This window comes from Xenia sp. Carnegie-2017, unplaced genomic scaffold (assembly GCF_021976095.1).
Source record: "Xenia sp. Carnegie-2017 unplaced genomic scaffold, XeniaSp_v1 HiC_scaffold_21, whole genome shotgun sequence".
Classification (NCBI taxonomy): domain Eukaryota; kingdom Metazoa; phylum Cnidaria; class Anthozoa; order Malacalcyonacea; family Xeniidae; genus Xenia; species Xenia sp. Carnegie-2017.
The window spans coordinates 7,036,452-7,054,223 of NW_025813484.1; the positions used below are offsets into that span (position 1 = coordinate 7,036,452).

General features: G+C 35.3%; 1 protein-coding gene across 3 annotated transcripts; it reads left to right on the forward strand.

Moving 5' to 3' along the window:
- Nucleotides 1-431: 431 nt before the first annotated feature.
- LOC124443983 (cytosolic purine 5'-nucleotidase-like) lies at nucleotides 432-15,814 on the forward strand. Of its 3 annotated transcripts, none has more exons than XM_046994542.1 (26): nucleotides 432-569; nucleotides 1,861-1,991; nucleotides 2,154-2,227; nucleotides 2,521-2,597; nucleotides 3,318-3,358; nucleotides 3,918-3,957; nucleotides 4,102-4,157; nucleotides 5,050-5,089; nucleotides 5,190-5,238; nucleotides 5,336-5,393; nucleotides 6,260-6,353; nucleotides 6,981-7,034; nucleotides 7,453-7,478; nucleotides 7,786-7,846; nucleotides 8,224-8,265; nucleotides 8,341-8,422; nucleotides 9,929-9,954; nucleotides 10,090-10,156; nucleotides 10,722-10,765; nucleotides 10,930-10,997; nucleotides 12,201-12,259; nucleotides 12,336-12,387; nucleotides 12,477-12,537; nucleotides 12,840-12,897; nucleotides 13,531-13,649; nucleotides 14,653-15,814. In XM_046994542.1, the coding sequence occupies exons 2-26, from the start codon at nucleotides 1,903-1,905 to the stop codon at nucleotides 14,872-14,874; spliced, it is 1,659 nt and encodes a 552-aa protein (XP_046850498.1). In that variant the 5' UTR covers nucleotides 432-569; nucleotides 1,861-1,902; the 3' UTR covers nucleotides 14,875-15,814. The 3 variants fall into 3 exon arrangements, with proteins under 3 accessions (XP_046850498.1, XP_046850497.1, XP_046850500.1); XM_046994541.1 differs by lacking the exon at nucleotides 432-569 and adding an exon at nucleotides 741-1,041; XM_046994544.1 differs by lacking the exons at nucleotides 432-569; nucleotides 13,531-13,649; nucleotides 14,653-15,814 and adding exons at nucleotides 741-1,041; nucleotides 13,245-13,482.
- Nucleotides 15,815-17,772: the final 1,958 nt, after the last annotated feature.

Below are 17,772 nucleotides of genomic sequence, written 5' to 3' on the forward strand. Positions count from 1 at the left end.
AGCACAGTGGCTCTATCATTGCATTTGGCGTGTATTTATCAAGCGAACCTGACTTTTCGTATGCTTTTACTTATGTGTATTGTAGAAAGCAAATCAGGAAGCACATAGAGGATATAGCCGGAGAGCTAAATCTGTAACTGCAAGAATACCTTTGTGTAAACATGCTTGTACTTATTATGACTATTGAGCAATAGCTCGAACGATGGAAGATGATAGGCCCAGAGGTGGAATGGATACACTAAAAGAAGACAAGAAGTTGGTTGGTCTTAGCTTACAGGATACATTAGGAAAGAATAGATGAACTCTTAGAGGAGAAGCCAAAAGAAAAAGAAGATTGTAGAAAGGAAATCAGACTAGTTCAAATGGTGGGTACACGTATTTTTTACTTGTGCTCGTATGAGGTTAATCCAAATTGGTTAATCTGGTTGGGTTGGGTTGATCCGAGTTAGAATTGCTGATCTCGCTTTTGAATGTTTAATCTGGAGTTACAGAACTGAGTCTGTGAGTGATTGTTATTATTGAAACAAGAAAGGCTGATCAGAAATAAGTGTATTTTTTGTTCAAAGGAGGTAAGAGCGTTTCCCTTTAAGTTATTGTCGTCTAATTTCAGTCGATTGCATGTTGTGTGTGAAGAACTTGCCGTAAAAATCTTAGGAAATGAGAGACTGTATGTGTTCGCCTGTTTGCGTGTCGGCGTCATTCATTCACTGACATAAATACATGATTTCCATAATTATATATTTAAACAGTTGTCAAAATAGTTAGGAACCGGTAAGTCTTCACGCTATCGTGAATGCTTAGCATTTTACCCCAATCTACTGTTGTTTTGATTCAAGTTTAAAACTTCAAATGGTTTTGAAATCTGATCGTTTTCCTGCAGTAAACAATATGATATTGGTTGTTTCTTGATCGATCATCACTGCTAATTGTTTTCTTGTTCGGCCAACTTTTCTCTTGCCTTTTGTGAGTAAGAACGCTTTCAACATGAAAAGACAAAGGCATGCATCAGAGCCCTCCATCACAATAAATGGGACTATCAAGGTATCATATCTTCCTTTAAAAATTTCAAACAACATATTGCCTTATAGTGTTTAAAAGGGCTTTTAAGCAGAAGTTGTCATATGATTAGCAAATCTACGGCTTTGCTTGTTAAAACTTGAATTCTAAAATGACGATGTTAAGTCTATCGTATACGTTAATAGGCTCGATATGGAACCCATTCACTCGTTGAAAATGCTTAATAGTTGCTTTGTCCTTTAATTTCTTATTTCGTATTGCTGCACTAATAATTTTTTTTAATATGTGTCAAAGGGCGACGTTACTAAATGTGACACGTAAATTATTTCAGTTCTTTACGTGTTTCATGTATCTTTGTGAAATGGAGCTTCTATCTTAAAGATGAACGAATGTTTTTTTTTTGCATATTTGTTTATAAAAACTATCGAATTAATGGCTTTCTCCTCAGTATCAGTACTTGTGAATTGACGTTTTGTTTGATCAAACAGGCTTTTTACAACTTGCAAAAATTAATTCTTTTAACACTTGCACGAATGCAATGTAAATATAACGAGCCAGATGAGTTTTTGTTGAAATTTTTTTTGCAGCATTTGATGAGTGTTTTGTACTATTTTTATTGCTTTAAAAATAGATTGATTCTTGACCTTTGGTTGTGGAGATTAATCTGTGTAAATATTTATAAAACATCAGCACACCAAGAAAGGGATATAGCTGATGCAATAATGAAAACAGGAGAAACCCTTTATTGCCATCAGGCAGTGAAGTGTTGACTGATCAACTCTCTTCGCATCACCTCAACATATGTTTCCTAGAGACATTTTTATGAAACATGTATTTTAATAGGGACAGCGTAAATATAGCCGTAGCAAGTACTTTGATGACAACATGCCCCTAACTGGAAGTCCGCAGCATCAACATGGCTTCCAAAGCCAGACTGATATTGTCAAACAGTATAAACGAGATAGAAACAAAAGGTAAATTGTATTTGACTTTCCTAATCATAAATATAGATATGTGTATGTACACAGTGTGCATAACAATGTGCATATCGCTATTGTGACTCGAGAACTTGGGACACAGTTATAGATTTAGATTTACATTATAGATTTGAATTTGACAGTTTCCGTTTTTTACAGGATCTTTGTCAACAGAAGCTTGAATCTTAGCAAAATAAAATTTTTTGGCTTCGACATGGATTATACTCTGGCAGGTACATAAATGTGCAAGTTGTCCAATTGGACATTTATCAAATCATACACATAAGCACTTGTGTTGGTTTCTTGCTTTGGTACTATGCTTGAATTATATATTATAGTATAGTTGTTTCTTGAACTGCAATCTAATTATAAATTATTTTGAATAATAAATTATAGTATAGCTGTTTCCCGAACTGCAATCTAACTTATTACAACGAGCATAATTTGTAGTTTGTTTATTGTGGTCCACTTGTATTATTCTACAATTTTCAACACTAAAAACACTTGTATTTTTGTGGTTTTCTAGCCTACAAGTCACCAGAGTTTGAAGATATGACATTTTCATTGCTTGCTAAACGACTTGTTGCAATTGGTTATCCTAAGGTACTGCATTCATGATTCTATGTTTGGTATGTACCAGTAACCATGTTCAACTCCACAGCTTGGTCAAATTTTGCAAATAATTATTTTTGTTTAGTGCAGGGGTCTCCAAACTACGGCCTGCGGGCCAGATGCGCCCGTTGTGCCTCTCAATCCAGCCCGCAGAGACACTTAAGAAAAAAATAATAATATTATTAAACAAAATAAATTTTGTGCAGAAAGTTCATGTTATGACGCAAGCCAACTAGAAAGAGTGGCTTATGTCAGTTTTTGTCCCAACTTCCTACTGAGACAGAATCTGTTGACATGCCATATTAAACTGCAGTAAGATGGCTAAGTTGTGGAAAGTGCTTTCAAGGGTTTTTGAGCTAAGGAAGGAGCTATTTTCTTAACTAATGAAGCTTGTGTTATGTACTTCGTTTTATTAAAATATTCGCTCTTTGACCAGCGGTATACGGTTCGTCGGCCCTCAACATGCTGGATGAAAGTTCATGTGGCCCTATGGCTATAAAGTTTGGAGACCCCTGGTGTAGTGTATACTACATACACAAGTATTTTACATTTTTACATCATACTTAGTTAAGAAGCAATTTACTCACTGCCTATTATGTCAATGTGTTTATTTTTCCCGCTTATGTCTTTGCTCTTGCTTTGTATTGGATAAGCACTTGCAAACACATAGTTTAGTTGCATTTTTTTATCTGTTTTTCATGATTGTTTCAGGAACTTGAAGGATTCAAATATGATGCAACATTTCCTGTCAGGTATTGCATGCTTTCAATTGTGCTATCTGTGAAGTCTGACTATAGATATTACAAAGATAACAAATTCAAAAAGGTTGCAGTAATGTCTGTTAAGGTAACAGAAAAAGCACACCTTCATTGATCATGTCAATCAACTTAAACAGCAAGGACGGCACAAGATTAGTCCATAACCATAACCATGTTAGGACATAACCATAACCATGTTAGTACATAACCACAACCATGTTAGTACATAACCATAACCATGTTAGTACATAACCATAACCATGTTAGTACATAACCACAACCATGTTAGTACATAACCATAACCATGTTAGTACATAACCATAACCATGTTAGTACATAACCATAACCATGTTAGTACATAACCATAACCATGTTAGTACATAAGCACAATTGATTTCAATGGAAACAACTAAAGTAGAACAGACATTTGCGAATATTGCCCCACCCTCAATTATCGATCTTGCACTGCCTCTGAACAGACAGGACATTTTGCATTGTAGACTTTGCAAGCATCTCAAATAGCTCTGAATGCAATTATTTCATTGTTACATAGAGGTCTTCTCTTTGATATTGAACTTGGTAACTTATTGAAGGTATATATATATTCATATATTTTTATGGTGAAAAATGAAAATTCAACCATATAAATTACTATTTGTCCTCGCATGGTATCTGCATTGCTTAATGTACAGATCATGCATGAACTGATCCACCAATCTTAGTAATATTTCCTTTAGGTCGACACTTACGGAAACATTCTCATATGTGTTCATGGTTTTGAATTTCGTACAAGGTTAGTGAACTGGGTCAGAGTTTTCACATTTCCCATTTCATATTTAGCCTCTTCAAAAACCGACAGTTGAGAATTTACATTCTTCGTGAAAAGTTAATATCTCAATTGGAAAGCATTGAAATCCTTTAGTGGAAAGGCCTTCTCGTTATTTTGTTGGAGAGCATTCAAGTCTGTTAAATGGATAGCATTCAACTGCATTAGTTTCTTTGATCGGAGAGCATTAATTTCATTCAATTGCAGAGCATTCATCTCCGTTAGTTGCAGAGCGTTCTACTCAATTTTTCTGAGAGCCTATATCATTCCATTTACTGCAATATTCTCCATTGATTGGAGGCTGAGAGATTTTATCACCGTTGATTGAAGAGTATTTATCTCCGTTTACCGGAAAACCTTTTCTCCATTGATTGGAGACTGAGAGATTTTATCACCGTTGATTGGAGAGTATTTATCTCCGTTTACCGGAAAACCTTTTCTCCATTGATTGGAAGCTGAGAGATTTTATCACCGTTGATTGGAGAGTATTTATCTCCGTTTACCGGAAAACCTTTTCTCCATTGATTGGAGGCTGAGAGATTTTATCACCGTTGATTGGAGAGTATTTATCTCCGTTTACCGGAAAACCTTTTCTCCATTGATTGGAAGCTGAGAGATTTTATCACCGTTGATTGGAGAGTATTTATCTCCATTTACCGGAAACCCTTTTCTCCATTGATTGGCGGCTGAGAGATTTTATCACCGTTGATTGGAGAGTATTTATCTCCGTTTACCGGAAAAACTTTTCTACATTGACGGGAGACTGAGAGATTTTATCGGCCCTTGCAGGTTTTCAAAAATGAGTTCAAACGATCTTTCAAACTTGTTTACAATACGTTCATGTTGTTTTTTTATGCAGTTCATATATCAGAAAGTCGTACCAGAACAAATTCGTCAATGTGAGTTATTTTTGCGTATGTTTCGCGCGTTTTCGTATTTGGTTTTTTTTTCGAAGGAAAATACAAATATTTTTATCTTAAAGTTCGTCATCTCTTACAGCCCGATTGTGAACGATATTGCAAACTTACTTCAGTCTATAGTCTTCCAGGTTTGTACACACGTAAAACTTTCATTTTCTCATCTTTCTTTTATTTACTTTTTTTTTTTGTCTTAGAGTTTTGCACTTATTTTTATATATATTGCAGAAATTTATCTTTTGGCTTGCCTAGTCCATCATTTCGACAACAGTCCCAAGTATAAAAGGTTTGTGAAACTTGGTTACTTTTTATAGGCTCTGCTTTCCTCCGTGATTGTCACTGAATGGATGAGCGGAGGCGCATTTTTTACTTGGGGGGGGGATTGGGGTTGGAGGAGGGGGGCTGCGTGTTTAAAACGCTTCCACCGTTGATTATAATGAATAGTCCGTGCTATGAACTTTTACGTCACGTTGCGCGGTCAACTGAGTGGCATAGTTTACCTAGTTTATCTTAGTCACAAATTTAAATATTTTACCTAGTGTACTTCAGCAACACATTTGCCCATTGCACCAGTAACACATTTACCTTTTTACTTCAGCAACACCTTTGCACCTTTTATCTAGTTTTCTTCAGTCATACCACATTTACACATTTTATCTAGTTTATTTCATTATCACATTTACATTTTATCTAGTTTTCTTCAGTCATACCACATTTACACATTTTATCTAGTTTACTTCAGTCATACCACATTTACACATTTTATCTAGTTTACTTCATTATCACATTTACATTTTATCTATTTCCAGTTCATTCCACACATTTTATCTAGTTTACTTCATTATCACATTTACATATCTAGTTTACTTCAGTCCATTCCATTTTATCTACATTATCACATTTACACTTTATCTAGTTTACTTCAGTCATACCACATTTACACATTTTACCTAGTTTACTTCAGTCATATCACATTTACACTTTATCTAGTTTTCAGTCATACCACATTTACACATTTTACCTAGTTTACTTCATTATCACATTTACATTTTTTATAGTTTTCTTCAGTAACACCACATTTACACATTTTACCTAGTTTACTTCAGTATCTCAGACACACTTTATTTAGTGTATTTTTTTCTTATTTTCTAGAATCAACACGGGTGTAAAATATGACCACATCGTTCTATCTTATCAAAGTATGCAGCAAGATGTTCGAGCTGCTATGGATTATCTTCACAATTGTGTATGTTGAAAATTCATTTTAATATCATGGTTATCGTTAACATATTTCATCCGTCGTAATCATCATTAACGTACGCGCAGTCGAATTCTCAACTTGTGATCTTGACGCAAGCACGATGCGTGCTCGTGACTGCTCTTTCGTTTGCACACGACATTCACGTGGCTGATGGTCACTTGTATTTCAGTATGTATAGCCATATATAACTGATTTTTTTGAAAAACAAGTGCATGCATCATTCTCGTGGTTAGCACACACCCAGTTGCTCAGTGGTCATTTGTGGTTCTAGTGTTGTTCCTAAAGGCAGTGTAGCAAGTTTTGTGGCATTTCATCACAGATTCGTAGCCAGTCTGCAGTTAACTCTCTCTATTCTAATGTTGAAGCATTTTCATAATTATCATTTTTAGAATTTCTATAGCTTTGCAGTTAACAAGTCAAAAATGTCTAAAAGGCGGGAGTACAGCCTTGCTAATTTTATAAGCTGTAATGACAATTGATTTCAAAAGTGGTAGATATAAAAATGGTAGAATATTCTTAAACGCATAACCACCCACCCACCCCTCCCTCCACACCATTATTTCTCTGTGGCCGTGGCGGATTTATCACTGCGTGTATCTCTATCTTATTTAGGAAGGTTTAAAAGATGAAACACTGAAAAATATCGAAAAGTACCTCATCAAAGATGTAAGCAAATGCTCAACCATTTCCTTAGTGGTATTTGTAGCAGTCGTTGATCTAAATATATAACTGGAAGGCTATCTCTAAATAAACATGCCTGTACTTGTATGAAGCTAAACTTTCCTCCAACTAACAGTCATACTAAAATGAGCCTTCCTCGGACAGTACATGGAAAGACTAGGACTAGTTAAAGTACCAGATTTAAATTTTCTCATGAGGTAGCTATCCAGTTACATTCAGTTCAGTGTTAGCTAGGCACTATACGTAGCTGTGGCGGTATTGCGTGTTAGGGAACCTTTTTAGTGATGCAAGTTTTTAAAAATTTTTTATTTCTTTCTTCATATCTCTAGCAAGATAAGCATTCCTTTCGAGTTGGTCGATTTTTGAAATGTAATCAACTTGCATGTATTTTATTTCATTTTAGCCAAGATTGCCCAAGTTACTGCACAGGTGCGTGTATGTTCTGGTAGTATAGACCATTGAACTAAAATACGTACATGGAACGCTACATGTAATAGAAATGCCTAATAATTTTTGAAGCCAAATCTTACACCCGGACATGCGAGATTACATCAATCAATTTCCACCCTGCGAGAGAATCTCGAAACTCTACACATGCGTATAAGATTTAACTTCAATTACTTGCTTCAGGTAGCGTTCCGTGTATCTCAGTTTAATGGTATAGACTGACCTGTATTGCAAACACGAATCGGGTCGAATAAGAATGTCTACATAAATTGTACGTCAACTCTTGCAGGATGAAAGAACACAATAGGAAAACATTTGTTCTTACAAATAGCGATTACAACTACACCGAGGTACGTTTCACCCAAATATACAAGATGGTGCCAGGCAATGCATTATGGTAAGGATATTGAATGAATGTAAAAATGGCGGGAAGAAGCAGATAGTTAATAACAGGTGCTGTGCCATCTGTTTACAGTTTAGATTCTTTGTAGCTATTTATAACAAACTTGGAAATGGGTTGTGTACAATGTCTTCGGCGTTGTTGCCTGCCCGCTTCTTTAGCCCCACTATGATAATTTTCCTGTGTTTTTACCCACAATGAAAGCAAAGAACGTCTCTAAAGAAGTGAATGATGTTAGCTAATGTTTTGAAATTTATATATAGCAGGATCAAAACCTGCAGGCATGTTTATTCCCTAAATATTTGTACTCATTCTTTTTTCTTCTAGAAAATCATGACCTATCTGTTTGACTTTCCACATGGACCCGAGGTATTCGCACTCTTATTTGTATTGCGACCAATAATTAATTGTATTTACTTCATGCTTAACTGTCCTTTTTGACAGCCAAACACGCCTCACCGAAACTGGAAAACGTATTTTGACTATGTTGTGGTTGATGCCAAAAAACCGCTGTTTTTCGGGAAAGGTAAAATCATGTTTCGTTGGTCAGTATTTACACGTCCCTATATGTAAGGGTCTATGATTGGTTTCCTTGAAAGGACAATAAAGCAGCTACAATACGCTGTAGAAATGATAAATCCAAAGAGCGAATACTTTTGTTCATCTTTATGCATTGTACGATTGGGCCAATATACAAAAATTCAAAGGCTTACGAAAGTTGTGGTATTATAAAAGTTACTACTGCGCATGCTCAGATTATTTCTTTGATATTTTGCGACTAAGCGAGCTAATTGCCACAAATGTAGTGCAAGTACTTATAGTTAGTCGTTGCTATGACTATGAACAATTGTTCCAGTAGACTGCGCATGCGCTCGAGCGCATGCGCAGATGATTTCTCTATTAAATTGGTATTAAACATGCTATTTACTTTAAAATCGGTGCCAATAGATGCAGTTGGTCGTTGCCATGACCATGAACTTGGGCAGCTCGTCCAGTCGACTGCGCATGCTCGAGCAGACAGCGCATACGCGAATGATTTACCTGAAAATTTGTGACTGAGCGAGCTAATTACTCTATAATCGGTACTAGTACATGCAGTTTGTCGTTGCCATGACCGTAAACTTGGAGATTAGGTGGAGTTGATTTCGCATTCTCAGATTAATTCTCAATTAATTTGTAACAGAGCGAGCGCTGAATTTACTGCTTGTGTATATGCCCTTAGCAAATTTTCAATCATATATTTTTGGCATGCTCTTTGTCTTTTTAAGCTTGTTTTGATAAATGCATATTAAACTCATCTACACTTTGTTACGGCACTCGTAATATCCGCGACAATGTTAGAAATGTTCTTATTTTTCTCTATATTTTTGTATCTGCATATATATTGTATGTAATATCCAAGCTTTCCTTTGATTTGACGGAAAATGACTTTTATTTACTCTAACACCTTCTGCTTTTATAATTAGTCGTTCTGCATTTCTAAAGTAAGACTTAAAAATGCCCCAAGAGCATCTTCTTTCTATTTTATTGCCACTATTCTACATCTACAATACTATGTCCGACCATTTGATTGTCCGAATTTTATAATTTGATCTCGTATTTTTGACACATGTTTTACCTCGGAAAGGTGGATTGAGAAATGTACATAGTTAAGAAGATTTGAAACATATTGGCAATATATTTCATAATTCTAAAATTTGATCTTCGTGCATCTCTGGAGCAGAAAGTTGGTGATTATTTGCTTGACCGTGACTAAAATTAAAAAACTTAAAAAAACTGGGGCGAGAGCTCAGATCTGACGTCATTTTGGAAACATGCTTTGAGAAAACACTTTTCCCCGTAATCTTCTAAAGAGCATAGCACGTGTGTGTCGTTTTGTGTCGTATGTATGTAATTGAAATGTAACTTTTATCTTGCTTTTAGCTTAAATTTGGGTTTACAAAGCGTATTATTTCGGATTATGTTTTATTTTATAACAAAGCTTATCGATGTCTTTCATTATGTAATAATGGTTCCTGTTCTTTCTACTAAGGAACCCTGATCAGAGAAGTTGACAAGGTAAATAGTACACAGCACTATGTACACACGTGACTTGCGACTATTTGTTGACTATCCAGGAATGATTATCACAAATATGCATTCTTGTAATGACTCACCATTTTACAATAAGTATTAATGTTTCATTTTCTAAAGACGACAGGAACATTAAAGATTGGCTCCTATTCTGGCGAACTGATGAAGGAACAAATATATTCGGGAGGTAGATATTTCGGACTTGAGCTAATTTACACAATTTTTTTTGCATTAAGTACCAACTCGCGAAAAGGAAAACTCGCAATTAAAAATAAGTTAAAAGAAAGTTTTGAAAACCAATCCTATCAAACATCTGACTATCACCTCTACAATTAAACGTATGCACGTGGAACAAGCAGATTACAGTTGTACATATCGAGTTTTGCCAACTTTCAAGATGGCGTCTAGTCTCCACTCATAACTACTTAAAGAATTTCGTTGGGGTGAAATATTTAGTTGATTAAGTTCTCGGTCATCGGTCTGGTCTTTTATACCACGGATTCTCCTTGAACACAGAGTCTCATCTTGAGATAAGCGTGGATCGCCCATCATTGGTCGTCATTTGTTAGAATTCCCAGAATGCTTTTCGGATGCGTAGTTGTTTAACATCTACTTAGAGTCAATTTTCTCTGTGACAGTACCTGTTGCGAACTATTTTAGACGACAGACTTGCATGTCCGAGAGCAAAATTCGAATTCAAGTGTTTGTATGTTAATTTAAATGCATATATTTTCATTCATAATTATTTTTAGGATCATCAGAAGTCTTCTGCCAACTGATTGGAGCGGATGGAAAAGTTAGCGCTTTGTAATATATATGTGATGTATACAGTTCAGTCTTCTGTAGTGATTGTGTACATAGGTTTGTGCTCGTGTGTCGGCAGTCTTATTTCTTCAACTGAAGAATTTTTTATGAACATGTCAGCTAAACGATAAAACAAACTCATTGCAATGTTTTCAGGATATTCTTTATGTTGGCGATCATATTTTCGGAGATATTCTTAAATCGAAGAAAACTAGTGGCTGGAGGTAACGTACATAAGCCATACTTCATGTAACAAATTTTATTATTTTGCCGAGAAAAGTGGGAATTGTTAGCTAATAGAATAGGAAGTTTTTAATATTTTCAAGACCGAGAATATGGTACAAAATATTTCGCGTGAAATACTATTAAAGCCCCAGAAATTCACTATTTTTAACTATAGTACTTTATGAAAGCTATAAAATGGTGGTAACTTGAACGGTGTACGTATAAATTCTGTAATTTATGACAATGAAGTATAAAGACAGTACACCGCGGGTTACTGATATTTGGATAATTTATGACAATGAAGTATAAAGACAGTACACCGGGGGTTACTGATATTTGGATAATTTATGACAATGAAGTATAAAGACAGTACACCGGGGGTTACTGATATTGGGATAATTTATGGCAATGAAGTATAAAGACAGTACACCGGGGGTTACTGATATTGGGATAATTTATGACAATGAAGTTTAAAGACAGTACACCGGGGGTTACTGATATTGGAATAATATATGACAATGAAGTTTAAAGACAGTACACCGGGGGTTACTGATATTAGGATAATTTATGGCAATGAAGTATAAAGACAGTACACCGGGGGTTACTGATATTTGGATAATTTATGACAATGAAGTTTAAAGACAGTACACCGGGGTTACTGATATTGGGATAATTTATGACAATGAAGTTTAAAGACAGTACTCCGGGGGTTACTGATATTTGGATAATTTATGGCAATGAAGTATAAAGACCGTACACCGGGGGTTACTGATATTGGGATAATTTATGACAATGAAGTTTAAAGACAGTACACCGGGGGTTACTGATATTTGGATAATTTATGACAATGAAGTATAAAGACAGTACAGCGGGGGTTACTGATATTGGGAGTATTGGATGCTTTTAACAGTTAAATAACTAAAGTTAGTGAAACTGCAATCGCGATGGCCCCCGACGTGTTTACGATGTTACCAAATTCTTTCATTGTCGCAAAGGTTGACCAATTCAAAAATTGGTCGTGGCCAAAAAAATTGATAATTTTGACCAATCTGTTGTTACTCTGTGTAACCGGTTGCAGAGAGGTGTGGAGTAAGGGCATAAAAAGGCACCACAGCACCGTCCAATTCCCTGACAATTCATCACATTATCACAAGCTGATTTTTTTGGCAAAAATAATTTTGGCATATTTTTGCATTATCAAGGACTTACCTGGTTGTGCCGGAACTTTCAAAAGAGCTGGATGTTTGGACAGAGAGACAAAGTAGTAGACGTCGTAAAAACATAGGGATTTAAGGATGAGTGGATAAGTGAGCTTTGACTGTATACTTTTTATTTAGAATTGTTTTCCACCCTCAAAGATTTAGATGTCGAAATGGCGGATGCTTACCGGTAATAAAATATGTGATGACGTCTTTTTGTATTTACATCTTAGCGATCCGTTTGGAACTCTGCTCAAAAAATGTGTTTTTTAAATTTAGTAATATGGATGCGTACAGTACTGACGATCCTGACGTTGAAAACATCAAGAGAAGGATAAAGGTTAGTGGTTTTTTTCGCGCAAGGCGTAAGTTCCAAAGTTGTTCTTGTTTATTTTTACTTCTGCTGGGAACGCCGTGGAAGCTGAGTTGATGGCTGACGCACTCACAAGTTTTGATAATTTTGTCAAACGCGGTTTCACAAATTGATAAATGTACTCGGCAAAAGATTTGTAATTACCACCCATCTCTAATACATACATACCCCTTTGTCCACGTGATGTTTTCCCTTTTAATTATCGACTCTATTGATTACGTAATTCAATACGTCCAAGTTCCCGCCAACTTTCGATGTGATCGTTTCAGGAAACCACTCATCGCATGGAAATGTGCTACGGGAAACTGGGAAGTCTCTTTCGTAGTGGTATGTAAAGCTCATGAGCGTTTCCATTGTGATGATAAGAACTATAATCAACAAAGATACTGTGTATGAAAATTCTCTGGTCGCCTTTATATCGTAGAGGTTTATTATGGGAGATAAGATACTCTGTGTGAAAATTCTCTGGTCGCCTTTATATCGTAGAGGTTTATATTGGGAGATAAGATACTGTGTGTGAAAATTCTCTGGTCGCCTTTATATCGTAGAGGTTTATTATGGGAGACGAAAATATGTAGTGATTTTTTATACCTGCGAACGTTGATGACAGTTTTCCCTTCAATAAGATTTCTGGTAACGTAGCTTCAATGAGAATTTTCTACCCATCTTTGCAGTGTGTATACTCTTCGCCATGAGCTCTTAGTTTCTCATGGCTAACACAACCAAGAATTATTTGTTGATGCGCCCGGATATTGCTCATTGTCACTGGAAAAGTTCACCCGATAATGGACAAGAGAGACTTTGATTTGTTATTGTTTAATGAATATCATTTAAACAGTTAGACAGTTTACTTCTAGTCTTGTTTTGATTCATATTTTGCAATCTCAAGATGTCTTGCTTCTTCGGAATTTGTTTTATATTATACTTAATGAATATCCTTCTCCATGATTTTTATTTCAGGCTCTCGTCAAACTTTCTTCGCTTGTCAAGCAACTCGTTATGCTGATGTGTATGCGGCATCTCCAATGAACATACTCTATTATCCCTTTACGTACCTCTTTCGTTCACCTGCTCAACTGGTAAGCCATAAATATACTCTATTATCCCTTTACGTACCTCTTTCGTTCAGTAGAAGATCTAGCTTTAGTCAAAAGAAATTATAGCTGTTCAATTTTAAATTCAAAGTAGCAACGTTCAAAAAAAACTGTTGGTTTCGAATTTCTAAAGAATATAATTTTACCAATGGACCTGCCTCTAAGGTGCTTAGAAGTGTAAATTTATTCTAAAATATTTGTCAGAAGTATATTTTGACTTACACTAGGTCCGCCACTGCTTTCGTTTGCACGCTGAACTTGTAAACAATAAATATACTCTATTATCCCTTTGTGTACCTCTTTCGTTCGCTTGCTCAACTGGCAGGCAAGAAATATATTACATTCGCCCTTTACTTTCATCTATTTTCATGGTTAATGTGTGTAATCTCAAGCTTCGTAATGCTAACCATTTATGTTCCAGTTGCAGATGCAAACCAGTTGCTCATTTGTTTACTTATGTAACTGGTAAACCTTACGAAACATATATACTAACCGTATACACACATCATATCATGTCTCCAAGTTCACTTGACTTAAATGTTTAAATATTGAAAGTGCTTGTTGTAAACAAGAATGTCTTATTTCATTGTATAGTGGGCTTATTCCAAATCTCAGTAGTTTTGTCAACTCAGTTCCAAACTCCGGCGCGTGTCATCTATAACTTGTTTAGCCTGTTTGTTAACAGCATGTATAAAGTTAACAATCGTACAATCAACTGCACAATGAAATTCCCTTTGGCAACTAACAGAGCTCGTGTTTACGGCTCTTCTATACATGAGGTTTTCGACATTACTTAGCATGTTACATGAAGTAATGATACGGGCATCTGGAGCAGTGTGTCCCCATATATATATATATGCAAATTAGAGCTTAGACACTCCCACCTGCGTTATGTAGTTGCAAATTTCAGAACAGGAGGGAGTTTTTAAGATCATCCGACCGAATCTAGTCTCATTGAATTCTGGAAAATGTTATTAATGATTTTCAGATGCCTCACGAATCAACTGTGGAACATTTTGATGAACCACATGAGCACATGGAAAGAACGAAGGTGTTGTATCAGTGGGAAAGTTTTGTCGTTGATGGCAACGATGGCGATCAAAACAACGCCATCGACTTTGATCTTGATGAAGAAGACGAAGAAGATTCATCGGGAAGCGACGGACTTAGGCGACAATCGTCGACGACGGATGAAATTTCATCACCGTAGTTTTACGGATTATGGAAAATTTCCACATATTTAGTAGGGCTGCACATGTTACTAGAAAGTTCATAGGTTTTTACAATGGTCAAAGAGAAAATACTATTGCCCATACAAAGTGAACTGCCGTGAGAAGAAAGAACTCATATTATTTTTTTTGTTTTGACTGCTTTTTTGGCATTATTAATTATTCTATGACTGCGATCTGTAAGCCTTACAAATCGTTCGCACATCTACACAATATAGGCTCTAGAATAACACAGTTTCTCAAAAAATACACTTGAACTTATAAATGGTGGCCAAAAATCATAATAGGAAATGCTCAAGTGATAAGTAGACACTTTGAATGCTTAAGTACTCAAACAAGAAAATGACTTTATTGTCGTTTACGCTTTTTACATTGTCTAATCTTCCTTAGATTTTTTCACTGTTTCACTTTATATTTACAGTGTTTATATTTACCGTGTTTATATTTACCGTAAATTGTGCCAAGTTATGCATTTTTGCCACTTAAGTACTAAACTTTAGTTGGAATTACACACAAATATCCATTGATATCAATTATACATCATTGTGTTGTATAAGATATCTACACCTTGTGTACGCAAGTATCCACAGATATCCATCATGATGAAGGATTTGTATGACGAATATAAATGAGATATCTTAGATAACCTGTGTACACAAGTTTTATACGCAAATCTTCATTGAATTTTAGCCCAATTTCTCTTTCGTAGTTGGTCTTTTTTCGTCAGGGATACTGCACTTTAGAATCTATTAGGCATTTATTATTGTCTCCGACGATTACAAGCTGTTTTGATTTTTTGCCAATGAAAATCCTGAAATTCTTAATTTAATTTACAGAATGGATTAAATCATATTTAATGTATTTTAGATTCATATTTTTAGAATCATTTTACGAATAATTAACACGTTCATCTACCTTTAATGCGTATTTACTACTTCCTTACTTCTTTCGCTTGTGATTTTGTAGATAGGAGGGAGGGCTAGGGATAGCACGGACCTTTAGTGATGTCAATCAATCAAACACGTCGTCTTCATGAGGCGTGCCAACCTTGCTGTCGAAACCATCATGTTGAAGAAAATGTCGGGCAATTTACAATGTGGTGATATTATTTTACCTTTTAGTTTATGATAAAACAACTTTATCAGAGTTGAATGTGTGGCAGATTATTAATGTCATTCCGAAGTTTCTTTGACAATGAAATCTATTTCAAAAAGCTTCATTGCAGTTGTTTTGTCCGCACGAAAGCGGCTCGATGGACAAACTGACGACACACAAGCTTCTTTATGTACTTTACTGCCATTTAGCCGATTAAAACACCATAAATTACCTGGATTTTGACTTTATACAAATGGAGTTTAAAAACTTTACATGTGGTGTACATTTATCTGCACAATGCCGTCGTTACTTCCGCGAAAACGAAGACTTTGAAAACCTGAAAGAAATGCTGGAATTGTTCAAAATGGCCGAGGTTTGTATGATTTATTCATATTTAATACCGTAAGTAATTGCAATTGTTTGTATTCCATTTATTCAAAGTTGGGCCAACATACAGTTAACGAATAATAAGAGCTTTTTGGCAATGTAATTGGTTTTAAGACAACATCGAGAACGAAGTCAAACTCATTTTGAAATTTTCGCCGAAAATGTAAGGCAAACACATTGTTGATATGGGGATTGTTTGCGAAAAAGTTGCCCGTATAAAATTGGCTTGTTATAAATTTCTTGATCAAATAATTTTGAGTTAAACGAACAGCAAGACTATGAAATTCAATTAAGACAAATCGATTTAGGTGTAATTCGTATCATTTCTTTTAAGAATAAAGTAAGCAAGAAAAACAACTTGTTAGATAATTTTTTATTCGACAAAGTCACATTTGGTGTAGCATGTGCTGAAATTTTTCGGATTTTCGGGAGTTTAGCTTCAGTTTGTGTTAAATATTGGTGTATCTTTGGCGTTCTTGCACATTTCACGTTCGTTGTGTCAATTTATCGCAAAGTATTATTCAATATTGAGTATTAGTGATGGGCGATTACCGAATTCTTGGTATCGCTACCGCCCGATACCGAGTCTAATCCGGAAGTAGTCGATAATGCCTGGTATCGAAAAAGGACTTCGATTACTTTTTAAATTTTATTATTATGTAAGTTTGTCTTCTTTTTCATTATTGGTTTTGACAAACATGTTGTTTTTTTTCTGTTTTATTATTTTAATATTTTATTCACTTTTACTAAACAATACACTTCGAGATCTCGCCTTCAGAATAATAACATGTAACCAATTTTTTCAATTCGAATTTATACAGCTTCTGAAAATTTATCGTTACTCCTAATAATGTTAAGACAGTTTGTAATTTAAGACAAAAGAAATAAAAATTTCGTCGTATTGTTGAAGTATATAAGGCCACACTTTAGCAATTCCGTTATCAGATCTTTATCAAGTGACTCAGACGTTTATTTTCGAAATTGAGAAAGTAATCGCTTTAGTAATCGATACCTCGATACTTTTAAGAAAAAGTAATCGGTATCGTATCGAATCGATACTAGCGGTATCGCCAATCACTATTAAGTATTATAAAATAAACACAATGAAACGCGTACTCTGATTGGTCTGGAGCTGTGTTTTCATTAGCCTGTGCAAAGCACATCTGAGCTCAACCAATCAAATCTATCAAAACAATCAATCAGTCAAAGAGAATTTGTAAATCGATCATGAATGCATTTTTGGAGGAAAAATTAAAATATTTGTCTTTTTCGCATTATTTTATTTTACAAAAGAAACAAAAGATGTTTTTCATGTTTGCACTGGCTTATGCAAACCCATTTTCCGAATTTAAAAAATCCCTTACAAATATACCCTGCTTAATCCCCTCCCCTCCCCT

Coding starts and splice junctions, on each gene's coding strand:
- LOC124443983 (XM_046994541.1), top strand. CDS start 985: ATGAAAAGACAAAGGCATGCATCAGAGCCCTCCATCACAATAAATGGG. Junction 8,423..9,928: donor ACCGCTGTTTTTCGGGAAAG/GTAAAATCATGT, acceptor CTTTCTACTAAG/GAACCCTGATCAGAGAAGTT. Junction 12,388..12,476: donor GAAATGGCGGATGCTTACCG/GTAATAAAATAT, acceptor TTTTAAATTTAG/TAATATGGATGCGTACAGTA.